The sequence below is a fragment of the Calidris pugnax genome, unplaced genomic scaffold, assembly GCF_001431845.1.
Source record: "Calidris pugnax isolate Ruff unplaced genomic scaffold, ASM143184v1 scaffold20, whole genome shotgun sequence".
In the NCBI taxonomy this organism is placed as follows: domain Eukaryota; kingdom Metazoa; phylum Chordata; class Aves; order Charadriiformes; family Scolopacidae; genus Calidris; species Calidris pugnax.
In genome coordinates, this window is record NW_015094510.1 from 14,015,502 (window position 1) to 14,042,779 (window position 27,278).

General features: G+C 41.3%; 1 protein-coding gene across 1 annotated transcript; it reads right to left on the reverse strand.

Annotated features, from left to right (window-relative positions):
* Positions 1 to 415: 415 nt before the first annotated feature.
* NUFIP1 (nuclear fragile X mental retardation protein interacting protein 1) lies at positions 416 to 26,858 on the reverse strand. Its single transcript, XM_014965733.1, has 11 exons — positions 26,776 to 26,858; positions 25,546 to 25,619; positions 24,723 to 24,811; positions 23,299 to 23,403; positions 22,608 to 22,670; positions 22,229 to 22,305; positions 14,276 to 14,368; positions 10,112 to 10,374; positions 6,517 to 6,645; positions 4,521 to 4,753; positions 416 to 1,426 (listed from the first exon to the last, which is right to left on the reverse strand). The coding sequence occupies exons 1-11, from the start codon at positions 26,856 to 26,858 to the stop codon at positions 1,091 to 1,093; spliced, it is 1,545 nt and encodes a 514-aa protein (XP_014821219.1). The 3' UTR covers positions 416 to 1,090.
* Between the last annotated feature and the right edge of the window lie 420 nt (positions 26,859 to 27,278).

Genomic DNA, 27,278 nt, shown 5'->3' on the forward strand with positions numbered 1-27,278 from the left:
TTCATTGTCAGTGTGACCAACTAACACCTGCCCTTGACAAGAAGGATTCTGATAAACAAATGCACAACGTAATCAAAAGACTAAACTTGTTTCTAAACCTTGGCTGATGCTTTTTTAGTGCTCACAATACTATGGATGTACGCACAAATCCATGAAAAACACCACCAGATGCTGCAGGAGCATTATACCAATATACCAAGGAAAACATTCTTCCAGAAGGTCAACTAATAAATTCCTAATGCATATTAAAAAGGGACAAACCAGTAACTCTTGGTAAGCTTTTTAAACTTTGATAATATTCTTAATACTAGGAGTTTGCTTCAAGAGTTAGATTTGTCAGGCAACGACTGTTAAGGCCCAAGGCTTAATGTCAGGTACCTGAGGTCAACCAGCAACCTAGCACTGATGCAAGCAGTTGGCAGTTATTGTATCTTTATTCAGTTAGTTTTTAAAAAAAGGCTTCTTGTATCAGTTTGCACCCTCATTTCCATTTCTCTGCTCAATTAACAAATTCGTTCAGAGAGGATGGGACTCCTGGTGCAAGCGGTACTTATAGAGCCAGGTCAGTTACATCTTCCATTTCATTTCTTCATTTTATACTGGATATATTACATTTAAATTGGACGCATTACATCAAATAACAGCTGGGGAAAAAAAATACGCACTGGATTACCATTTCATAAGTACACTGAAATACTTCTGGACACTCAGACACGCCAGACTGTGATTTCACACGAGAAAGGTCCATCCTACCACAACACTCTCTGGCTCTGGTGATGGACTGACACACATTTTGTAACGAGGTAAAACATTCAGAGCTCTGAAGCTCAGAAGTGGGGATCCACACCTACTCTAGGGAAGGTCATACTCTGTGCCACCGCTGCCTTCTGCCACAGGGAAACTCAATTACTCAACACGGATGACGTTTTCACAAGGAAACGGCCACCTCGGGCAGAACAGATCAGGAAAGTGGTTTTAACAGCTCTCAGAATGTACTTTAATGATTATTTTGTTACACTGACGTCTTTCAAAAAGTATCAGTCAGGTAGAAAACGTGAGCCTTTGCTTTACTGTCCACAACAGACGGGCTCTACAGTGCTTCTTCACACTGAACTGACGGAGTTTCCCACGTGTCCTCGTCTGCCAAGTGATCCGTCTGTGAAGTCTGATCCACAGGTGCTTTCTCACCCTGGGCTATTAATAATGCATCATCTTCTCCTGCTAACTGAGGGTTAGAGCTACAAGAACAATTAGATTCATCGGGTTTGTCCGTCAAAGGCTCTGTTGCAGTCGCAGAGGACTGTTCAGTCTCTGTTTCAGCTTGTGGTTCTGTTTTAAAATGAAGTCCAAACACGTTATTCCGGATGAGGTATCGAACACACTGCAAAACCACGTTCCTTTCATGTCGGATGTCCTGGGCCAGCAACTGGAAAGAAAGAAGAGAAGGTGATGCACGTTTCCCTCTGCGGCTGCTACGAGCCTAGCAAGATGTACAGCTCTGCTCAGTAATTTTGAACATCCCCCACCTTTCCCACCTACTGACTTCCCTCCTTCACACCAGCTCGTGCTGATCAGACTCCGTACTCCATCAGTTCAACTCCCCAGCCAGGAGAAAATGAACCTGGCAGTTCATTATGAATGAATTTGCAGCAAGTAGTGGAGCCTTCTGGTTCTTTTTATTTGCTTGTTTGGAGAGTTGGTTTTTTTTGTGGGGGGTGTATCAAAAAATGAAGAGGGTCAGCAGAAATGGAGCTGCCCGCAGGCTACTAAAGCAGTGCAGGTTGGTGGCCAAACACCACTTCTAGTGACAGAGGCTCATAACGGCCACAATTCACTATGGTACTGGGACACAACTACAACTGAAAAGGATGAAAAACACTCACGTGCCCAAAGGGCACGTGTTTAAGCACCACTCATTTAGCACCATTAATGCACTAAGGCAAGTAGAACAAGCTGACAAATCTGATGGTATCCATTGGATTAAGTTGTCAGCCTTAGTTTCCTCAGGTGGCAGAGAATGTCATGGAATACACCTAAATACCAGGAATTTCCCCCCGTTATCTGACTGTAGACCCAGATGATGACAGTCTCATATCATGGACTATACCTAACACGTGAAACAAAGAACAGATTCCAGGCCACGTATCCCAGTGCATCAGGATAGCAACTCTATTAGCATCTTTTACACTTCTAGGTTATGCTGTATCTGTAATTTAATATCCCATGCATTTTTTATGAGAAAACCCCTATGAGTAAAAGACAGTTATAAATACAAGAGAAGAGCATGTTTCATCAGGTACTAGACTATGGATTTAAATAGCAATAACTGGTTTGGGCTATAATCCACCAACCTAAGTCTAATAGTTTAATCTAAGTGCTAGAGGCCTCCTTCATCTCCTTTAACCTCACTAAAGTTCATTTTGGTATTAGGAAAAAGAAAAAAAAGAAAAAAGAAAAATCAGTCAGAAGGTTGAAGGCTCTTTTGTCATTGCGAGTGTCAGCTGAATTAGTCCTCTGAACAAACAACAAGTTTAAAGCAAGTGGCTAAATCTGTAACTACCTGATCATGTGCAGGAGATCTATATTTCACGTCCTAGCTAAGTTTGGCTTGTAATGTCACAGAGAAGCTTTTGTTGCTGTTAGAAGTTTCAACAGTGGTTTAACCAGCCCCTTTAAAGTGTGCATGTTTCTGTTGCATCTAGTTACTAAGCAGCTGACACCTAAAATCTCCAGCCTGAACTAAGGGATGCAGGTGAGGGCAGAGAAGGGACAGCATAGTCATGTTCTCTTTGCCGGACTGGAAGAATCTGCTGAATTCCCAAATGGCCAAGTAAAGACACAGATGGGATGTATCACCACCCTATCAAAGACTGTATCTTTGTATTAGATTTTTTTTAATGCAGGGGTGGCTATCAGTGGAGCGATGCTACACAAGCTTTTTATTTTATCAGCATACAGAATGTCTAAATACACACTATTGTTCAAATGGCTACAATAAACACCTTTTAGTAGTGCCCAAACTCAGTGCCAAACGACTGCCAATAGCCACCTGCAGCTATTCTCCTACCTCCACTTTTATTTTTTTTAAAAGCCTCATTTCACTAATACAACATGCTTTTCTTAGCAATCCCACTTCCTTATTTTTTGGATAAACTCTCAGCAGCAACACACTGAAATTTTTATTTTCCTTCCTTGAGGTTTTTATACACTGACCATTTCTGGCAGTGGAAGCCTACCTGTGAATCTCAGGCACTCCTCTGATTCACAGCCCCAGCACACATCCTTTAACAACAGTTTTGAGCAACATTAAACGGCAAAAAACCCCATGAAAATGCATGTTTTTTAAAATGGATTATACTGGCAAGCTACAATTTAGGCTTCCAATATTCTGCCAGCTTCTCTCAGCATGTGGGACTTCGTATGACTTTTATTTTTTTCCAGAGTCCTCACTGCTTTGATCACCAACAACTTTGAAGAGCAAGAGATAAAGACGACTGCATGCTCAGGGAGCTACACAAAGGGCAAACACTTCCTTTTCAGTCACTAGGAGTTTTAATTCTTGGCAGCCCTGGAAGGATGTGCTAAAAAGACTATCAAGGGATTTCTTCCACATCTGCAGCTCGAGATGTGTCTTATCAGGTATCTCTTGCCTAAACATCCTGTGCTGTTTCACAGCCCTTATGCCAGTGGAACCCTGCTTTCTCCTGTGTTCCACCCACAGCAAGTTTTCCTTTGACGGGGGGAGCTTTATGCTGGCTATTTACAGAACCACAAGGGTAGTCCACCTGTCTGATACTGCTTTTTGAATACTAAATGCAGTAAGAGCTTCATAGTTTTGAAGCCATCCAGCTTCCAAATAGGATGCTTTGCACTGTTACTGAGAACAGAACCGTAACACCTTGGACTCACCCCATAAACCTCTTTTAACCCTTCTAAGACACCAACCTGGTAGCTTTCCAAGATACCAGTGCTGTCACTTCCTCAGATTGACCTAAACTTGCCTTCAAAGAAACAGCACATGCAGGTTGCAGCTAAACACCACTATACATTTCAAGTCACCAACACAACCTTATCATGAAACCCCCTTTGACTGCATCTGAAAAAACTGTGTGCTCCTCGATCAAGAGAAGGCGAAGGAATAGCAAGAACAGGGAGAAGAGGAAGGAAGCTCAAAATAAGGCTGGTGGGATCACGCACAATCAAAACCTACCAGATACTACCACAGGAAAGAGAGAGGGAGGAATAGAAGGTTTTGTTCTTTGTGCAGCTCATTTGAGGTACGTGATTAGGTTGTCATCTCCTGCTCACCAAAGTCAGTCGTTACCTGAATGTACACTAGAGAACTTCTATTTGTCTATTTAAGCATCTACATTTCTCCGAGTGAAATGCTTGCTGCACTACTTTTAAGATAGGGGGACCTTTGCTAACAGACTGCTCCGACTTCCCACAGGGAAGGGGAGAACCACTCACCAGTGGTGAGACTCTGGCACAGGAGGCATTGTTTTAGCACCAAGGCTTACCATTTCCAGCAGAGTTGGACGGCGCTTCGGAAGGAGAGGTAATGTTTTCTTGCCCCAGTTATCGGGCCCTCTGGGGCGACGTGCATTTGAATTCGAGCTTCTTAACGCCGAGCCTGCGTGTTCCGGACGGTTTTGATTCGGGTTTTGACTCGAAGGAACACAAGGAGTTTGAGGCGTATCTCCGAGCGCAGCCCCGTCTTTCTCAGCTTTTGTTGCAGTCTTGACAGGGATTTCTTAAAGAAAAAGAACACACTTTCATCTCCAACTTAAAAGCCTCTTTTTAACATGCTTATATCCCCATGCACCGTCAGTTCATTAGTACTATTCTTGCTCACACCACCTGATGTGAAGATGTTCAAGGTTTACTTGGAGGAAGGGAGGTTTTTGTTTGGTTTGGGTTTTCTTGTAAAATACAAATAATAATCTCTTAACACTCACAGAAAGGAAAACAAGATACTTAAATCCTACAATACAAATAGAAAAACAGAAATAGTAAGAGTTCAACAAGATTTTCAAGCCTCTGCCTTGTTATCACTTAGAAAGTACATTGCTTCTGCTTCACAATGTAGTTTGCTGCAAATTTGGCTGCTGAGAAAATCATGGTATTATTAGGGCAGAGAGTATCCAAGTTCAATTCCCTGCCTTCCAGATGCTCTCTGTAATTTTGTGTAGGCCATCAAGGGCAAGTAAGTCTTTCAGTAACTACTGACAAAAACATGGAGCAGGAACAGTTCTCTACCATACCTAGAAGCATACGCTCAGAGAAGTGCAAAATCCAAGTACTACAGAGTTCAGGTCTTACTGCAACACCCAGAAACTTTCTATGGAAAAAGCCCTTAAGGACACACAAACTAGTTCACAGGGTGAGCATAACAGCTTTTTTACTGGCACTATTCAAACATGATTTGAAGTGAGATTGAAGACAAGCTGCTTTTTTCCCCCCCCAACCAGGGGAAAATGGCTTGGGAAATTTGATGACACACACTTTAACCAAAGACATTTTATGGCCCAACCTTCAACCCAGGACACGCTGCTGAGAAAATGCAAGAGTGGAGAGCAAAAACCACTCGATCTTTCAGGAAACTCTGTTTAAGGCTTTCTTAAGTACAGTGTAGGGCTAGAGGAGGATTTAAAAAAAAAAAAGGCATTAGATGTGGCACAGGCCAAGTAGTCAAGGCCATCTCTGTGCACTCGTCTGCACAAATGCCATGTTCTGTCCAGATGCTTCTCCGAGACTGGGAGCTATCACCATACTGGGAAAAAGTAACAACTCACCCAGTAACCCCAGTTAGTGCTCAAACGGGGAGGAGAGAGGAACAGGGAAACAAGAGGAGCAGAATAATGGCATATCCTTTCACTCCCCCCAGCCTGTCTTTATGCACGGCTTACACCAGCACCAGTATGCACCGTCACTGAAAGCAAACTGGAAAGGATCTGTACACAGACTGCAAAAATATCCCTGTGCACAACCTTTCACAAGCTTGTCTCTTTACTTGTATAAGCCTGAAAATCAGCAGGGACAAGAGAGCTTGGAATTACACCACTTGTAGACAAGCTAGAAATCAGAAGGCATTTCCACAGCCAAGTGTTTTGGAGATACAGCCACTGAACTGTCATTACATTAACATCTTTGCTAAATATTAGCCACAGCTTCCATACTGTATTTTCTTCTACAACACCTTTGATTTCTCTGAAAAGCTTTTTCTCAAGAAACTGTAAGTACCGTGCAGGTTCTGCCTGGCACTGATAATCTGGAGCTTTTAGCAGCTGGGGATGCAGCTGTGAAGAGCTACCACTCCTACAAATGCTGCATTTATTAAAAAACACGGGACCTGGACAATTGGATGGGAGCTGGAAAAGGACCAAATGCCCTCCACCCTTCCCAAAAGAAAGGTAATTTGTGATCAGATCTTGTCATTGCTTACAGTCCACACCAGCAGAGAGATGTAGGACAGAAGGAGAGAGGAGAAGGGCAGAGGAACACACTCCTACGCACCTTCGGGCTCGCTGTCGGACGCACTGCCGTAGTTGGCCGCCAACGAACTCAGGGCAGAGGTGACCTGCTTGGGAACAATAGTCAATTCCTGCCTCCCATCTTCAGCTGCTGCTTCATCCTTGTCAGATTCTGCAGGGAGAGAAAAGCCAAGAGGGATTATTTCCAACACACTCCTACCTTACTGCTACATCCCCATCTCACCACTACGCGAGACTGATGTTGAACATCATTGCTCAACACCATGGACTGATAAAAAACCCCACATTTGCCTACCCTCTACAAATATTCAGTGGCAAAGTTATGTCACCACTGGTTTTCAGTCCTGCCAGCAAAGCTACAGAAGCACACAAAAAAAAGAAAGTATCCTGAACTAGAGCTTGGGCTTTCTGGTTCTTTCTTCACATACCAAGTGTAATTATAGGTTTTATTATCAAGTGTAGGTAAAGAGAGAGAGAAGATTTCATAATATGTTTTGAAGTCTCACTGGATATAGTCCTGTGGAGGCGGGGGGTGTGGGAAAAGGATTCAAAAGCCAGGCAGGGGAAAAAGAGAAGAAAAAAAAAAAAAAAGGGGGACAAGGAGAATCAGGCTCATTCAAAGCAAGAATTTTATGAGCAAAGGAATTTTTGTATAGTAAAAAAAGTTCATAAGGGACACTGAAAACCAAGGCTACAAATTAGATGATCAGTATTTAGCAGTACTTTGGATCGGCTGATATTTAAATCCCCACAGCGTATTATGGATATATGCAAGTACGTGAAGTATTATAGTTTCAAACTGCCCCAAAAGAGTATACTGGGAAGATAGGAGGCAAAAATGCTGAAACTGAGGACAGTAGGTAAACAGAACATTCCTAGAAAAAGATTCCTAAAAATAAAGATGCAAAATTGTGATGGCTTTAGTTTGAAACAGAGGATCTATATGCACTGAAATCTTGGAAAGACTCTCAGGTGAACAGTGCTAGTTAGGAGGAAAATTAGAAAATATTTTGCAGTAATACACCTGAATACAAATTTCATATATACATACACACACTCTACTACTAGAAACATTTTGAGAAACTAGCCTGTTGGGACTTCCAGAAAGAGACTGGTTGCAATCTTATTGTCACATAAGAAAATATTAGGTTTTTTTTGCTCTCCCCTGTCCCACGGGAAAGCCGCCTCACACTTCATAACAAGATTTTACTGAAATAAATACTTTTGAGATCTTTATTTTGAAATCTCAAATGTTTCTCCATTCTTTTCTAACATATAATTAACAATTGGCAATTTGATTCATTAGAGCTCATGTTGTTTGGTAAAACAGCTTTTCGATAAACACACAGGTATTTACCTAAACTACTTACCTGACTTTTTTACTTTGAGCTCTTTTTGAGAAAGGTAGGTTCTCACTGATGTAGTAATCATGCCAATTTGCAATTACACTGGAAGCTCATGCTAAACAGCATGCATTTTTTCTAATGAAGAATATACAGCATCTGCATATACTTAGGCAATTACAAAAATAGCATTTACTTCAGGTTATTTTGATTCATTGCTGTTTTTTTTCTATATCATCCAAGATGTGGAGTGCATACTGTGGTTGGGTGCCTTTTCTTTATATTTTTTTTTAATTTTAAAGAATTACTTTTAATTTGCTTCTTAGCAAATTAGGAAAATGCATTTACTGGAATACATTTTTTTCTTTGTGAGTAACGTGTTCGGAGGAATTGTTATGTGCTCCTGAATACCACTGTGGGGGGAAAAGATTTTACACCTGAAAGGCTCATCATCTTACTTCGTTTCTGCTTATTAATCAGGAGGAAAATTCTGTTTTCTCATGTCCCATTAAATGTTTTGGCTTTGAAGGAATCAGCCACTAAACAGACCTGAAGTGAATGCATTATGCAAAAAATACATTCCCTCTAGAGAAAGGGCTATTGGTGTTAGAAAGGTTTAAATACTTCACAAAACGTACCTATACAGTAAAATCACGTTTGTCATTATTTGTTAGATTTCTCAATAGTATAAAAACCTGCAACTGGCTTTAACAATGTGTAATAAACACGTGACATTCCTTTTCTACCTGCTATTACAGAATTTACTAGCTGTACTTAGACTTTTTAATCATTAAGTAAAACACAGATGCTGTGGGGAAATAGTTATATTTCAGCATACTGAAGTTTCCCAACACGCAGAGATCAGTGGAATAAACAAATTGCATAGGGATGCTGTGTTCTTGTTCCCACTAATTGAAGATTACGTTTTGAAGAGGAAAAACTCAGTATCAGACGTCTTTCCAGGGGATGCATTCTAGCTTTGTTGCTAAAAATAGCTAGAGTATAAGTCAGCTTACATGCCATATTCTGAGAGTACTGCATCACTGCTGACTACATTACAAATAGTTGTATCTGGAGAGTTTATATTGCTGCCAGCATGCGGAAACAAGACATGCTCATCAAAAAAACCCCAAACAACTAAGCAGCAATACTTCAGAGAACGCACGCATATGGAGAGTATCAACAGTAAATTAGACAATACAGCAAAAAACAGAATTAGAAGAAAAATCCTGACATTTTAAGTAATTCGCTTAACTCGTACAAGGAAATCCATTTGTTTTCACGTTACAAATACTATTATTTTCAAAACCACAAAGGGATATTTAATAGTCTTTAAAAAACAATTGTTTAAGTATTTTATTCTAATTCTGCCTTTATAAAGATTTTCTTATTTTACAGATTAGTTTAGCAAGTTAACTCAGTGCATGTCCTTGAACTATTGCAAAGTATTTACATCGGAAGGTTTAATACTGCACACAAACTTTATGGCAGCACTTCCAAAACCCTGACTAGCAAGCAAAAATTTCAGCATCCCAACTAAAAACTGCTATTTCTTTTCCTCTCCTTCCTCAAGTTACTGCAGCATCACTTCCCTATGGCCCGAACCACTTTGCCTTTGCTGCTTCTCCCAGCTAAGTGTTTCGAACAAAAAAAATTCCTACCAGCACATGTAGCCATGAATTCAGCAAGACACACGCATGCATCCTGAAGACCTCTAGAATAACGAGTTAGCTTCTTCCCTAACAGGTTAAGCCTACTAGGGGGAGAAGCTCCCCCAAATGCAAGATTTACCCCATTTAATTTAGATAAAGCACCGATTCACTCAAGAATCACACTGGGAATTTTCTTAGACCACGTTCTGAATCAGGATTATCTCTCAACAGAAATTTCCATTTAAAAGGAAGTTTTAAGTGCAAGTTTTAGGCATAGGGATATTGGACCACCTTCAAGCTCATGTGACCCTGTTGGCCCTGGCACTATTCTAGCCACAATACAGCAATCCTGGGCTTTTTTGTTAGTAACAAAGGTAAGTATGACTACAGGCTCCCCAGTATTTTTCTCCAAGAATACTATAGGGCCTTGCATCAATGCATCCAACTAAAAGAGAATTTTCCCCTTTTTAAACATGTACACTTAGCCCTCTTTCAATCAAGGACAGAGTTTACATGTTTTTGGAAATCCCCAGCTCTCTCCAGAAGTTGCTAGTTACGTAAAAGGCCAGTAATCACTTCAGTAGTACTTAAAATAACAGTTCTCTAAGTTCCTTCATCTTACCAACGTCACCATTTGCCAGTAGACTGAGTGGGTCCACATCCTTCATGTGTGGCTGAGCTGCCAAGTCACACTGTTTTTCATGTTCCTTTTCACACTTGCTGTTTTCTGGTCCATTGGCGTCAATTTGAGTACTGTGTACATTAGAATTGCCACCATTTTTCCTAAATTTCTTCCAGAACGGGCGCCTTTGTCTTCTCCTCTGTCTTCCTTGCTGCCCAAGCCCCTCTTCGTTATCTGGAGGTTTCCACATCCCCTTCATTTTGCTGGAGAATAGAAAGGCAAAAGCTCACACAAATGACAAAGCTATGAGAACAAAATCAACTGATGTAACCAAACACTTGGGGCCCACATTTAAGGTTCAGCAACACAGCATGATGCCAGGACTTACTCCAGCTCAGCTAACATGTGGTGACAGACCAGACAGGCAGTCACAGCTCATCTCATTGGCAGGGCAATGCGACAAAACTGGAACCTAGATGAAGAGTTTGAAGTTCGTGACTTTTATCTTTTAACAAGGCAAAGGGAACACAAGCTGAGCAAGTTCTTCAATCATCTACATTGTGAGGACATAGTGTTTTCATTTCATATTACGAAGTCAAGAAATATTCCCTTAAGCAATTAAATCATTCAGGAAAGGGGGGACGTGGAATTAAAAGGGAAGCATTCAATATAAGCACTCTTCCACTGTTGAAGTCTCCTTTTTCCTGTTACAGTTCCGAGAAGGATCTTGCTGCCCTAGATCTGCTCAGCCATTTGACCCCACCAGTTGGAGACCTACTCCCGCCTCCAACTAACATGCCATTCATCTTTTTCACTCTGACAGAAAAAAAATAAAAGAAAGTTCTATCAGGACAATAGATTTTTTTAAAACCTGAAACAAAATAACAAGTCCTAAAATATGGGAAGTGCACAGCCTGTTGGTTCCACTTATCTTCCACAGTTCTGTAATCTTCTAGGTTATCCTACTAAAAACAAAACAGCAAGGTACCTGGAGAGCTTAACAAACTCTTGTCAAAATCTATAGAAACAAGAACAGGTGTGACTTAGAAAAACAAATATAGAAGGGACAACCTAACGACCTGAAAATACTTATTTTCAAGCAACAGAAACTAAATTTAACAAAACAAGACTTCAGCCATTCATCAGCATATTCCAACCACAACAGACACACAAGATTTACCATCCTGAATGAGCCCCATGGTTCTGCTCTGTATTCTCTCCCTCCGCCTCCCCTACAGCATGGCAGAGGTCCTGTTATCCCTAGTCAACTGTGTAATACCATACTTGGGCAAGAGCTTCTTCCTGAAACTTCTCCCTGGGTCTAGAGTCCTGCATCTGCAAGCAGAGTCTCATAAGTGTATTTCTAACCTGGTACCTTGTCACTGATAAGCAGCCGGTGGAACACAAAGAAGGAAAAAAAGAGCATAAAAGCAGGGTGAACGGACACCTTTCTCTTCACCTACTTTTCCATGGTGTACCATTTAGAGACCCTCTCTGACTACAGATGCTCCCAAGACACTGAGGGGTTTGCATCTGTGGGATGCTGGGTGAATGTCTGGTACCCTGAAATCTTGCAGCAAGGTGTTAATATTTTGTGAAAAAGGACTTTTGTTTTTTCTTCATTCTGATGTCTAAAATGGTCATTTTTGTACCCCCATCCTTTTTGAGGTACAAGAAACAGTGTATAACTGCATTCTATTCACCCTTTCCCACCTATGCAATTCCTCTAGACCTCCATCACACAGCCCTTCCAAGCAACCACTTCATTGCTTGTACAGAAACGTTTGCATTACCAACATTCCTCTCCTCCATAACTTTTCCAGCCTATTTAAGTCCTTCTTGAGAGGAGAACAGGGCCTGCCATAGCATTCAAAAAGGCTTTATATGGCAACAAAACATATTTCATTTCATTTCATTTGCATTCTCCAGTCATTTCATCGCAGTGTCTTAACACCCGTTGCTCAGCCCTGATAGAATCATAGTGCTCCCGTGGCACAAGAGGCAAGCCACCACCTCCCTGTGCATCAGTCTCTCATCCACAAAAGGAGGCTAATATTAGCTCCCATAATTCAATTCCATCTAGACAGAGAACTGCATTTCTGAATTTGTACAGTCGGGCTCTAAATTCAGGATGTTATTGTATAACTTAGAAGATACTGAGCAAATATAGGCTCAATTAGACGTGTTGTCCTTGACCAAGGGTTGAAAACAACATTCTGATTTCCCTGGGGCCTCAAACACCCAGAAAGAAACCCCAAGGTCACAAACACAGCCCAGCAAATGTCAGGCAGCCTGGCATCTGCCTTCTGCCTTCCCCTCGTGAAAGATACACTACTCTTCACTTCCCGTTCAGAGGGGATGAAGAGCCATGCGCTATTAATCAGCTGTTGCAAGACACCAGGCAGGCTACCAAAGTGGTCCTTCTGCATCTCTAATCTCACACGCGGGGATGCTGAGAATTAGCAGTTGTAAAGCACTTCAGACAACCACAAATGGAAAGTGCTGTAGAAGTGTTAACTATCTAATCCTTTCTAAATCTTACTTGGGTATTTGCTTTAATAGTACAGGTTGCAGAGAACAAGCTGTATTCTATTTTTGCCTCATGCATCAGTAAATTTGCCAGATAAGCACCAATTCCAGAATCTTCACTGTTGATATACAAAGCAGAAACAACAGATTTTTGGACAGTTCATCAAGTCCATAGTGCTAGCAGCTCAGGCAAGGGAGAGGGGAAAAAAAAGATTTCTAAAATCAACCAGAGTTAAAGGTCACTAAGTGAAAGCAAACAACCTATAATTTTGAGGCCTTTTTTCCCCAAACAATTTTCCAGATACAGAGTTACTAATGAATGTTGATAGCATGGAATTGCTGATATACATTTAAGACTACATAATGTATCCAACTCACAGCCACAAGAGTTACCAAATAAAACTGTAGACACAAAACAGTTTGCTACTGTGACAAGCAAAACTTACATTTGGACATAAAAATCTCCAAACATAGTATTACATATGTTTGCGGCTTTAGTCTCAAATGCCTAGGTTTGGTTCCTTGGGTCCAAAGTACTTCTGCAACTTTATATCCTTTGAAGGAAGTTTTATTTCAGTCTTTTATAGACCTTTCCTTCCAAAGTCAAGAAAGGCAATTGGTTGGAGGGGAAGGGTAAGTGTTGGGTTTTCTGAAGCACATGCTGCACCAAGGTACTTTGCATTGTCACCATTTAACAAATTATACTTGCCTGACATGAACCCTATTTTGTGCTAGTTCAACTGCTTTACCATGCTGCAAGCTTTATTTTGTTCGGTGTCAGCCCCTATAAAAAAACAACACCAAAACAAACCAGGCAAGCTCCAGCTTCACTTCCAAGTGGCAGCAAATAGTATTTAGCAAGAGCCCCTTAGAACTGAGTCCACTTCTGTCTTCCAGCTCAGTTGTTTGAGTTTAAACAAGTGATATTCTTCAGAGCAGGGATAGTTATAACATTTTTTTTAAAAAGTTAGCTGGTTCCACATAACACTGACACTGAGGGGAAGAAGAAATAACAAAGCCCATCCTGGAAAGTAACACAATATAAGGGAGAGAACAGATGAAAATCCAAGAGGAGTAAGCATTAGGCTCAAAACAAAGGTAGCAGACAAATAAAGAGTAGAAGAAAGAAGTAGCACTACTTTAGCTATGAAAATAAAGTTAAATCTTCCTCCCTTCTTCATTTGATTATTGATTTACCATCTGAGAGGAGACAGTAAAAAGCCAAATCTGCTCATAAAAATCTCTCTTGGCCATTTTCAGGCATTAAAGGATCAGACCATGTGAATTCATTATGTTGCATGACTTCCTTCCCCATTATTCCTTTTCTAGAGACCCAGGTTACGCTGATCTAATGAGCTAGAAAACTAGAACGCACTTTTCTCAAACAAGACAGAGCACAGAATTCAGCAAGAACATCAGATTTCTAATACAATTATTGTTTAATTTAAATGAAATGGACTATGAAGCACTGTAAAAAAAAAATAACATCACAACTGCTGTTTGTCAAATGACCTTTCCTCTCTTAAAGGGCAGCTGGATGGCATGTCCAGTGGAAGCAGTAAGCACTGGGAGACTGCACTAAGAATGTATGAACTCACAAGGAAGAAATTAACAAGATTGTTTCAAAACACTTACCCAAACTGTTGGGTAGTCAGCACTTCTCCCCTTTCTTCCTTCTGCATCTGTATCGCCTTCTTCTTCTCAATGTTTGCCAATGTAGGAAAATTTCTAGAAGGAAAAAAGATAATTCACTGGCTCTTGAATGATTGACTGTACTTTATCAATTCCCCCTTTACCAAACCAGCATCCTCTATAAACATAATAGATTTTTAATAACATTTCATGAAGTTTAACAGACTGTTTCCTTCTTAGAAAGGCATTGGTGAGAAAAAGAAACCTGAATGAATTTATGTTTACGTACTCAGCTGAAAAAATACCCTCAAAACTACCCCCCAAAAAAAAAAACCCAAACAAAAAACAACACACAAAAAACCACACCCTACCAAATTGGAATGATCAATGATCAGATTTGCCAAACCACCAAACAAGGTAAAGACAAACAGTTCAGTCAGGAACCCTCTGCCTGCCCCTAAACATAACAGCACAATTTAGTCCTGCAATTTTATTTTTATGGTGCTTCAGCTGGAGTATTTGAATGATCTTAAAAGGTCCAACGTGCCTTTAACAAACCAACTGCTGAGTTCTTGTAATACCAAAAAAACAGCTTCTGGGCACACAATATCCTATTAATGTGACAGTTAGAGAAGAGCACACAAGTTTCCTCTCGAGCAATATTCAGTATTGTGCTTGCACGCTGACCTCTAGTTCACCAAAATTACTGACCCTCTTTAATTCCAGCTTCAAGAAAAATTGCTAAGTCATGCAGATCAAAACAAATCTACTGTTATAACCATCTTCCAAACCATCCCTCTCTTCCATTCCCTCCCGACGGATGAACATGCTGGTTCTAACATGCAAAGCCTGCTGCAAATTACCGTCAAAGCCCCAAAATGGCTACGCTAGTTGCTCTATAAACATTACTTAGCTAAATCCCAGCACTTTGAGACAAAGGTGGTAAATGAGAAACATACGCACACCCCCACCAGCCTCTGGATAGAAACACAGAGTGTAAATATTTGATAAGTCTATTAAAATGGAGTAACGAGAAACTTAGAACAGCTACTCACTATATATAGCTATCAAAAAGGACACGCATCTTCCTTTAAATATTTAATCTTCTCCCATGCATCTTCCCCGTTTTACAACACGAATGTTAAGTGCCACATTGATGCCAGACAGCTTCAACCACATACAGAGCAAAGAAGATAAGAAGCATTTCCTACGAGACACACCTAAACACGAGACTACAGAACCTGTCTCCTTTAAGAGGATTTGAACATGAGCTGTCAGCTTCTATTTTCATTGGATTTCTCCCAGAAATCCACCATACAGCTCAAGCGAGCATAGGGATATGATGTTTTATCTACGCTCTTCCCTGTTAGCTACATTTGTTCATCCATGTTGTAACACTCCCAGCACGCAGCAAGCGTGCAATGCATTATTTAGTCTCAAGAGCTTCGCCTTGACAAAGACCCCGGTGCTTGGCACCTCTTCACAGTTTTAGGATAAGGTGCTTTCCTTCACGGGAATAAGGCTCAAAAGAGGAAAGAGAGCTATAAAATAAGTAGTTATGCTCAAAAGAGCTTCAAGCTTGTCTTAGAATTTTTATATTTTTTTTTAAAGACATAAGGGAAGACCCTTAATCCTGAAGCAAAGGAGTCTTCAAAGTACTCCTGTAGTTATGTTGATTAAAGACATATTCAGACATGCTCTCACAACATGACTGCCTCCCACTTTCATTCCGACGAGTTACCACTCCCTCCACCAAGCCACCATAATGGACTCCACGAATGCCTGCAGTTCAATTCATTGCCAAGATAGACAGATTTCTCCTAAACCACCCTTCCAGTTGACACAGGCAGTAACTAACAGCTAAGGAGAGCTCAGCCCTAAATCCAAGTATGCTGGTAAAAGCACATCTGAGGGCACCTGTAGCGGCTCTGTTTATTTTCTCCAGCTCTTCTCCAATGCTAAATAGCATTTTACTCCCTGCCTTTACCTTGTGCAGAAAATGTACCTATTTTGACAGCACACGTGCAGTGCTTCATTTCATTCACAATGAGCAAATGAGCATCTGCTAGTTTATTCCTCCATCTAAGGACATGGCGGGCACTAAGCTCTAGACGTTGAAGAATGCAGGTCACCAGCCTCTTACACAAGGTAGACAGGGTTCATTCCTTCCCCAGGTGCTTTGCTGTGCAATGATGAAGCTGGGCTAAACCCACCAGTGGGTCCTGGTGGGACCTAGCCAAGCCAACCCAAACTGTCCCTGCAAGGAGCAAGTGGACCAAATAGGTACGGATGAAAGTCAACCATCCACCCCAAGGTACAAGCCCCAGTGCAACTCCACAACTCATCAGGCGCCACAGCCACAGCTCAAAGAAGTCTGTGCACCTCCTAGCATCAGCTAGATCTATCCATGGAGGCAACAGAATTCAGTTGGACCTTAAGTGGAGGCAGAGGCCTACACTGGAAACGCTATGGTCTTGAGCCTCAAAGTATTCAAGAGAGGTCAAAAAAAATCAAAAAGAGAAGAATTTAAATCTTTTTTGATACACAGAATTCTTCTTCAAGAAGGCTAAACTTGGGAAGACTGCTTCTGAACAGAGGTGTAACACCACCAAAGGAAGAGCCTGTACTGAATTTCTCCACATAAATAGCCATGTGTTAAAATTTGATGACTTGCTCTGGGTTTGAATCCTTCTCAGAAGGCAGACCCTCCTCCTCCCCTAACAAAACAAGGTTCTTAAAATGTTATCTACAAACACCACTGAGGTAGAAGCAGCAGCCTAGCACTTAGGTCCTGCAAACATCTTGTTAGAGCTTGAATACAGTCAGCTTCATCAGTCACCACAAAGGCTTTACGAACCTAAGCAACTTACTGTAAAAGAGGAAGTTAAACCAGGTTGTGATGGTCTGGCACAGCAGACCTGAGGTGATTCTTCCACTTTACTCTGCTCTGGTGAGACCTCACCTGGAATATTGTGTGCAGGTCTGGAGCCCTCAATATAGGAAAGACATGGACCTGATGGAGCAGGTTCAGAGGAGGGCCACAAGGATGATCAGGGGGTTGGAGCACCTCTGCTACGAGGACAGGCTGAGGGAGCTGGGGTTGCTCAGCCTGAGGAAGAGGAGGCTCCGGGGAGACCTAATAGCGGCCTTCTAGTACCTGAAGGGGGCCTACAGGAAGGCTGGGGAGAACCTGTTTACAAAGGCCTGCAGTGACAGGACGAGGGGAAATGGCTTTAAGCTGGAGGAGAGCAGATTTAGATTGGAGATTAGGAGAGGGTTCTTCACTGTGAGGGTAGTGGAGCACTGGAACAGGTTGCCCAGGGAGGTGGTTGAGGCCCCTTCCCTGGAGATATTCAAGCTGAGGCTTGATGAGGACCTGGGCACCCTGGACTAGTTGGGGGTGTCCCTGCTGACTGTGGGGGGGGGTCGGACTAGATGACCTTTGGAGGTCCCTTCTGGCCTGGACAATTCTATGATTCTATGATTTCATGGAGGAGCTAGTACTGCCTGAGAAAACAGCCCCATTTCATGGCAGCTGCAGTTTCCAACCACAGACACTTCAAACTGGAACTTTTTCAGTATAAATTGTCAGGATAACACCAGAAAACTCCTTTTCAGGCTAAGATGAGTATGCTACATATACACCAACAAAGTGACATGCAGGTAAACGATACCTTAAGCTTCCAGAGACAGGAAATGGTGACACGAGCATAATCACTAACATGTGCCCTATTGAATAGATTTATTATTTTTTTGTCAATAAATGAGTGCACTAACCAGAGTCATATGTGTTTTATAGGCTAGCGTACTCTATCTTGTTCACATAAACATCAGAGTAAACTACTTCTTAGCAAGTAGTGGAAAAACAGAGCTTTGCCAGTGTCTAACAGAAAAGAGACCTGTTTCTATAGCACAATGAATGGGTGTGGAGTGTTACACAAGTTTATCACCTTTACAGGAACAGCACTGTGATCAAATTGCCTCAATAATTTCTTGAGCTGGTCTTGATTGCATACTCACAACCAAGAGCAAAGGGGAGATAGACAGCCCAAAGGGAACAAAGACAGCCCGACAGAGCTGATAAAAATCTTAGTTTCAGACTCCCAGGCATTTGATCAAGCATTGCATCTCTAGTGTGATTTTACCGTATGTTAGTGAGGCTGTTTTATTGCTAATCCAGCCCTGCAGTTCAGGGTAAACTTTATTATATCGATGTTTACTTTGATCTACCAACACATTCTTTCTACTTTGCTTCATCTTCTCTACTTTTACCAGGCATGATGAAATTATTTCCCTTATTTTATATTTAATTACTATGAATGCAACACCGGGGAGGATTCCAAGCTACTCCAGAATTATCATTATTCAACTAGACAACCACAAATTAACTAGAAGTTGTGTGCTTGACAGTACTGGCCTTATTCATGAGGCACGTGCTCAGCCTATGAGATATATTGCAAGGAAATAAAGCAGTCAATCCCTAACTCAACAAAAAAAAATCACCAACAGATTAAAGAAATGAGGGGGAGGAGAAGGATAATTTACAAGCAACACACAAGATAAGAAAACCCTCTAATGTTCTATTAGGACCTAAGCAAAAGTTTAACTATTCACTTTAACACCAGAGCAGCTTTGCCACATTCTTTGTAATAACCTTTGCTCACTAAGAGTTGGTTAGAAACAGATGGGCTGGCAGGACCCAGATCTCACTTGGGAAGAAGGGAAGACAGCAATACCTCATTCTGACACATTAAGGAAATTTGCTGTAGATAATTCCCTTTAAGCATGTGAAACCAGCATATTTCTCAAAACTTGGAAGGGACAGGACAAATCAAAATGAGAAAAGTAACTGTAATCACCGAAGTTGATGTCAGACTTCACAACCATCTGTCTGTAAAACATGGGAAAACCCTGAGATCCTGTGAAACTTCAGCTCTATTGCTGTTCACTTAATTAGATTGCCTGACTCAGCAGGTTTGAGGGGCCACAAAACGAGGTAAGCAGAGATGTGAAGGCTGCAGCAATGAACAGGGTGTTGTACAGAATCAGCCACAAAACCGGCATTCCAACCCAGAATACCTCCTCCAGAGATACTCACTCCTTACCAACTCTCCCCCTTCTCTTCCCCCTACGTGAGAAAGGCTGCACTTTAAACACAGGCTCTTTCTAAATAATTTTAAGCAGGATACACAACTGAGCGATGCAGCAGCTAATTAAGAAGAAAAATCTCAACTCTGTAAGTAATTATTTATAACGGCTGAAAGAAGAAAAAAGACAGGAATGTTAGGGATGCAGCATGGAAACACACATGTTAAATCACTGCAACCTAATTAGAAACAAACTACTAATGACCTAAAAAGATTCATTCTTAGCTCTGACTGGAGCATCCAGAAAGAAAAAGGCTTTTTCCTGTCACCCATAAAACAAGACTGCCTAATAGCTCAGACTCCCTCTTGTGTCCTTATTTTCTGTACCATGCAATGCTTACTGTGACTCAACAACAGACCTTCAGTACTAAACTGATGCTTTGCTGGTGACCCAATTAATGCTTCACAGAAGTTTCAGCTGGGGTTCTCTTTCAAAAAAAAAAAAAATTCAATTACTTAGATTAAAAAAAAAAAAAAAAAATCAAAGATGTTAATACAGCCTCCTTGCTGTACAAAGAGTAACAAAAGCCACCCAGGTAGTCATTCTACACCCATCCATTACAGCTAAACAAGATGCCTACAGAAGGACTGAAGTACCACAATAAATCACAGCACTGCTCCATCTAGTGGCCTTGACTAAGAAGGTCCTAATACTGTATCTCCTGTTTTGGTTGCTGATCTTGACTACAAGACTTGGTTTCCATTGATTTTACTGTGCTGCAGTGAACAAAGGCTTTCAGCAATGTTGTACCACTACCAAATTATATTCATCTGTTAAAAAACAACAGTATCCGCCATGAGATTCTCTAGAAACTTGGCAAAAACAGTCTCAGGCAGAGCATCGTCATCCTTACAATTAAGTGTAGGTAAACGTTCCTTTGACTCACAGCACTCACTTCCCAAGCAAAGAGTATCTAAAACAGGCTTGTACGTTAAGTTCCTGCTTTCCTAATGTTCTAGTATACAGTAGAACACGTACTGACACACACACCTGAAACATCATTTCAACACTTAAACCTTAGCACCTTTCACTCGACAGGAACTCTCCCAAACCACATCCCAAAACAGAAAAGTGCATGAAAAGTTGGAAATGAGTAGCAAAGACTCCGTGCACAAGTATCGATGTTTGTCCTTGGAACTTCTCTTAGAAAATTAAGTGTAGGCCAGCAGACAGACAAATCTAAAGACATTTTGGGTTTTGCTAACCTTGTTAACACTTCATATTGCAAGTAATAAAGACGTGGTAACTATCACTATTGGGGAAAAAAAGACAACAATACCTAGACTGAAAGCAAATAAAACCCAAGACCTCAAGTATCTTTTGAATGAAATGAAACCTTGGAACCAAAACTAACCCAACACCAAACGTATACTTGCACAGACCACAAGATTTTTTTGGCTGGTTAACTATGGCATTTTAAACAAGGGGGAGAATAAATGTTTGTTTCTGTATCAACAAGAGCTGTTTTTAACAAAAGAGGAACCTACAGATTATCCGCACGTATGGAAAATGAACAGCAGGTGCAACAGATGACTGCTGTGCTGTGATGACTTCTCTTTGCCTTTCCAAAATTGTAGAAAAAGCTGAAACCACGTCAAAGTTAAAACCTGCAGGGACTAACTTATACAGGGAGAAATTTTGCTCCTCAATACACCAAAAAAGTGATGAGAGGCAATAAAAAAAAAATATCTTCTACCATACATTCCACTCATTTGTCTTTTTTTGCCACTGTGTAAAAACTTATTAAGGGAAGTCAGGTTCAAAGCCAGAATGCATTAACATTGCTTTCTGACATAAATGCAAGCTGTACTGATCAGTAAGATTTCATCAGACCACTGTTGTTTATTTATATAAAAAAACCAAAACAAACAGGCGACTAGTTCACTGCCCTAGCTCATCACCAGTGACCTTGCAATTAAATTTGTATCACTTCCGACTCTGCATATTGATCTCTCTTGCTCACAGAAACAAAACCCCTGTACTGATCACTCGCAAGACTACACTCTGAGTCAAGAAAAGTAGTGAGGAAAGCCTGCAGCATCTTTCACTTGCTGGAAAAGGGTAGATTTTAATCTGTTCAACTCTGAGGGAAAAAAAAAATTAATCAGTGGGATACTGTCTATGGGACTACAGTGTGAATTTTCAAACACTCCAGTGCTGGTCATCAAAAAAAAAAGTTATACCACCTCACATCACAGAATGATAAATAATGAGAAATGTTACCTACATGGGAACTTTACCTTGCACTCTAGGTACAACAGACTACCTGAGACAGCATCATTCATGGATTCTATTCTCTTTCAGTAGAAAAGTGTCAAGCAATGCAAAAAATTCTTAAAAATTAGGAAAACTCCCTGTTGGAGTCTAGTAGGACAACTTAAGCTATGGAAATTTGCACACAGCAGGATGTGGTACAATTATAGTCAGTACAATAGTTCCAGACTTCTTAGCTCTTAAGAAAACACCAAGGGAACACACACGCGTTTCTGATCTAAAATGTCTCGGTGATGAGGCTAAAAGGAACGATTCATTTTCTAACCTGGGGTAGATATCAAATCAAACATCTGGAAAAGCTGCTTTCTTCTCAGTTGATATCTTGCCATCTGTTACAATCATCCAAATGATAAGTCTTGACAGCTCGTACCTTCCTGGCTCAGGCATTCTGACACAGACCACTACCACAGGAGTTTTGTGGAGTGAGAGGAACAGGAGCAGCAAGCACGTGCTTCTACTGCTTTCAGCTGTCCCCTAATGATCACACAGGGGAAACACAGTAAACCAAAATCATAGGTCACAATTCTTACTCACTTTTTTCTTTCTTCTCTCCATCTAGCGATCTCTTCCGGACTATCTAATTTTATTCTTTTAGCACCAGGTGCATGTGCCTAAGGAAAAAGTATTTCATAGGTGTTTAAAAGGGGAAGGAAAAAAAAGAAACCCACAAGAAAAAAAAAAAAAAAAAGCATCATTCTGACAACTATAGCAGCATTACATTGTTTTCATTAAAAAAAAAAACAACAACTTAGCATTCAACATATTTTCATCAACAACACTGTCTTACAAGAGATTCTACTCAGAGGTAGTAAGTTTTCCTTCTAGAAGAATGAAAGCAAGCCTCTGAAGAATGAGAAAAGGGACTGCAGTAAAGATCACATAGATTCATATTTTGGGCTCAGGGGATACCTACATTCTTCCAGTGTATCTGAACTATCTTCTCATGCGCGCTGAAACTGCAACCTTCTTCTGTGCACTGCAAGATAAGGGGGTGAACTTAAGACACACCAAGTTATACAAAAATATTATAAACAAGCATTGAAGCACACTTCAAACAAACTCAGTGCCAGATGCCTGTACAGTTAGTTATACAGAACTTTTAAGCTACCCAGTTTCAAAACAAATGTGATTGTAAAAAGTGTAAGAAGGGATCATGGACTTTTAATTTTCATCAAATTTTAGAATAACCCATGAAGCCAACATATCTAGTACTGGAGAAAACGTAAAGTTAACTTCAGAGAAAGAATTGCAAGGCTCTCCAATTTCAAACTTTGATACATGCAATAAAGGATTGGATTTTTAAAATATGATTTCCACACATAGTCTTTTCACACAATAATTTTACATTCTACGCTGATGCCCACGAATGAATTCCTTCCACTGGGGTGACTTAGCAATACTTCAAAAGAATAACATTAAATTGACAATAAAACCAAAAATACAACTGAGAACTCCCCTACACACAGCATTCAGAAAAAATCCCCTACTAACACTTTTTGTGAATCTCTTTTAAGTCTTCCATTGAATGAATGACTACAGCTAACTACTTAACAGGCACGAAGTCGAAAATGAAAGAGTAGATAAAACAAGCCAAACTCATCAACCTTTTTATGTTGTGAGATATGTTCATCATACGTCTCCTGGTTTTTATAGCCACGGTCACAGGTATCACAATAATGAGAGAAAACTGGCTCTTTTTTCTTTCTGGCCTGCGGAAAAAAAAAGTAAAAAAAAAAAGAAGAAATCATCTCAGAATTGCAGTTACAAGATTACGGGGTATTCCTATTTTTAATTAGGTGTGAAATGCTTTAATGAGTTTTATAATAAACCCATCAATTAAAACACATTTCGAAAGTTTCAGAGATAAGCTAACATAACATGAAAATGAAGTTCAAATCACTGATCCTGTGAAGCACCCTGCACTCAGTTCTTTCCACTACCACCTTTTTATCAATTATCGCTTCTGCAGACATACCAGGCTGGCACAGATTTAACCAGGGCTGGGAGGAGAGCTAGGCTACAGCCCTGAGTCTCCTCCCTCTCAAGTCAGACCATGCATGACATGTGAGAGCTCAGAGAGCAGCAGAGATCCTTCCTTCTCCCACTACACGCATCAGGGTGATCTGGCTGTCCGGCCCTAATAATACAACAGAACTTTAATGTAATTTAGGTACTCAGGAATCATCACAATAACAGCTTTTCTAAAGTAAACCCATGTTAGAATTTGGTTAAAATGTATCTTTCCTTCAACAGGCCCAAGATTTGCAGACTAATTGTCATATGTTTGCTCGCTTGTAAGGGTAGGCAAGTTAGACAAGAGTATTGGGTCTCTGTAGGTCTCTCCACGACTGCCACCATCACAGAATGACAGAATGGTTGGAAAGGACCTTCAAAGATCATCCAGTCCAAGACCCTTGCCATGGGCAGGAACATCTTTCACCAGATCAGGTTGTTCAAAGCCCCATCCAACCTGACCTTGATGGGGTATCCACAACCTCTCTGGACAACCTGTACCAGTGTCTCATCACTGTAATTGCGATCACTCACCATTCTAAAAGGCTTCTTCTTTATTTCCAATCTAAAGCTACCTTCTTTTTGTTTAAAACTGTTACCCTTCGTCCTATCACTGCAGTCCCTACTAAATGGGGTATCCACAACCTCTCTGGACAACCTGTACCAGTGTCTCATCACTGTAATTGCGATCACTCACCATTCTAAAAGGCTTCTTCTTTATTTCCAATCTAAAGCTACCTTCTTTTTGTTTAAAACTGTTACCCTTCGTCCTATCACTGCAGTCCCTACTAAAAAGTCTGTCCCTGTCTTTCTTCTAAGCCCCCTTTAAGGACTGATAGGTCACAATATGGTATCCCTGGAGCCTTCTCTTCTTCAGGCTGAAGAACCTAAATTCTCTCAGCCCGCCCTCATAGGAGAGGTGCTCCAGCCCTCTGACCATTTTTGTAGCCCTCCTCCCTCTGCACCTGCTCCAACAGGTCTATATCTTTCTTGTGCTGAGAGCCCCAATCCATACCTTTGGCTTGTTATTTTCACCTGGAAAGCGTTTATTAAACCCAGGCACTTGCTCACGCTGCCATTTTTGGGAGAAATTGCCATTTCCACCTACAAAAAGGAAAAGAAAATTAAAAAAAGCCAGTTATACATACAGCTGGTAGAACACACCCCCTGCTACTTCTGCAGGCCTGCTGTAGCAGGGGAAGGACTTGGTGGGGGAGACAAGGTAGGGCTGCACAACCAGCAGAGACAGCGGGGTACATCCTTGGAGGCACAGGGCCTCCCTCTGGCCCCAAAGGTTAGAATCATAGAATCATATAATTGCCCAGGCTGGAAGGGACCTCCAAAGGTCATCTAGTCCGACCCCCCCGCAGTCAGCAGGGACACCCCCAACTAGACCAGGTTGCCCAGGGCCTCATCGAGCCTCTCCTTGAATATCTCCAGGGATGGGGCCTCAACCACCTCAGTTGGGGACATCCCACCACTGAAGGATGGGAAGGAGTCCACGGGCCAGAGAAGCAACCACATAGTCTTTTCACACAATAATTTTACATTCTACGCTGATGCCCACGAATGAATTCCTTCCACTGGGGTGACTTAGCAATACTTCAAAAGAATAACATTAAATTGACAATAAAACCAAAAATACAACTGAGAACTCCCCTACACACAGCATTCAGAAAAAATCCCCTACTAACACTTTTTGTGAATCTCTTTTAAGTCTTCCATTGAATGAATGACTACAGCTAACTACTTAACAGGCACGAAGTCGAAAATGAAAGAGTAGATAAAACAAGCCAAACTCATCAACCTTTTTATGTTGTGAGATATGTTCATCATACGTCTCCTGGTTTTTATAGCCACGGTCACAGGTATCACAATAATGAGAGAAAACTGGCTCTTTTTTCTTTCTGGCCTGCGGAAAAAAAAAGTAAAAAAAAAAAGAAGAAATCATCTCAGAATTGCAGTTACAAGATTACGGGGTATTCCTATTTTTAATTAGGTGTGAAATGCTTTAATGAGTTTTATAATAAACCCATCAATTAAAACACATTTCGAAAGTTTCAGAGATAAGCTAACATAACATGAAAATGAAGTTCAAATCACTGATCCTGTGAAGCACCCTGCACTCAGTTCTTTCCACTACCACCTTTTTATCAATTATCGCTTCTGCAGACATACCAGGCTGGCACAGATTTAACCAGGGCTGGGAGGAGAGCTAGGCTACAGCCCTGAGTCTCCTCCCTCTCAAGTCAGACCATGCATGACATGTGAGAGCTCAGAGAGCAGCAGAGATCCTTCCTTCTCCCACTACACGCATCAGGGTGATCTGGCTGTCCGGCCCTAATAATACAACAGAACTTTAATGTAATTTAGGTACTCAGGAATCATCACAATAACAGCTTTTCTAAAGTAAACCCATGTTAGAATTTGGTTAAAATGTATCTTTCCTTCAACAGGCCCAAGATTTGCAGACTAATTGTCATATGTTTGCTCGCTTGTAAGGGTAGGCAAGTTAGACAAGAGTATTGGGTCTCTGTAGGTCTCTCCACGACTGCCACCATCACAGAATGACAGAATGGTTGGAAAGGACCTTCAAAGATCATCCAGTCCAAGACCCTTGCCATGGGCAGGAACATCTTTCACCAGATCAGGTTGTTCAAAGCCCCATCCAACCTGACCTTGATGGGGTATCCACAACCTCTCTGGACAACCTGTACCAGTGTCTCATCACTGTAATTGCGATCACTCACCATTCTAAAAGGCTTCTTCTTTATTTCCAATCTAAAGCTACCTTCTTTTTGTTTAAAACTGTTACCCTTCGTCCTATCACTGCAGTCCCTACTAAAAAGTCTGTCCCTGTCTTTCTTCTAAGCCCCCTTTAAGGACTGATAGGTCACAATATGGTATCCCTGGAGCCTTCTCTTCTTCAGGCTGAAGAACCTAAATTCTCTCAGCCCGCCCTCATAGGAGAGGTGCTCCAGCCCTCTGACCATTTTTGTAGCCCTCCTCCCTCTGCACCTGCTCCAACAGGTCTATATCTTTCTTGTGCTGAGAGCCCCAATCCATACCTTTGGCTTGTTATTTTCACCTGGAAAGCGTTTATTAAACCCAGGCACTTGCTCACGCTGCCATTTTTGGGAGAAATTGCCATTTCCACCTACAAAAAGGAAAAGAAAATTAAAAAAAGCCAGTTATACATACAGCTGGTAGAACACACCCCCTGCTACTTCTGCAGGCCTGCTGTAGCAGGGGAAGGACTTGGTGGGGGAGACAAGGTAGGGCTGCACAACCAGCAGAGACAGCGGGGTACATCCTTGGAGGCACAGGGCCTCCCTCTGGCCCCAAAGGTTAGAATCATAGAATCATATAATTGCCCAGGCTGGAAGGGACCTCCAAAGGTCATCTAGTCCGACCCCCCCGCAGTCAGCAGGGACACCCCCAACTAGACCAGGTTGCCCAGGGCCTCATCGAGCCTCTCCTTGAATATCTCCAGGGATGGGGCCTCAACCACCTCAGTTGGGGACATCCCACCACTGAAGGATGGGAAGGAGTCCACGGGCCAGAGAAGCAA

Coding starts and splice junctions, on each gene's coding strand:
- NUFIP1 (XM_014965733.1), bottom strand. CDS start 26,858: ATGGCAATTTCTCCCAAAAATGGCAGCGTGAGCAAGTGCCTGGGTTTA. Junction 24,812..25,545: donor GGCTATAAAAACCAGGAGAC/GTATGATGAACA, acceptor TCCTTTTTGTAG/GTGGAAATGGCAATTTCTCC. Junction 1,427..4,520: donor GTCCAACTCTGCTGGAAATG/GTAAGCCTTGGT, acceptor CTTTCTTTCCAG/TTGCTGGCCCAGGACATCCG.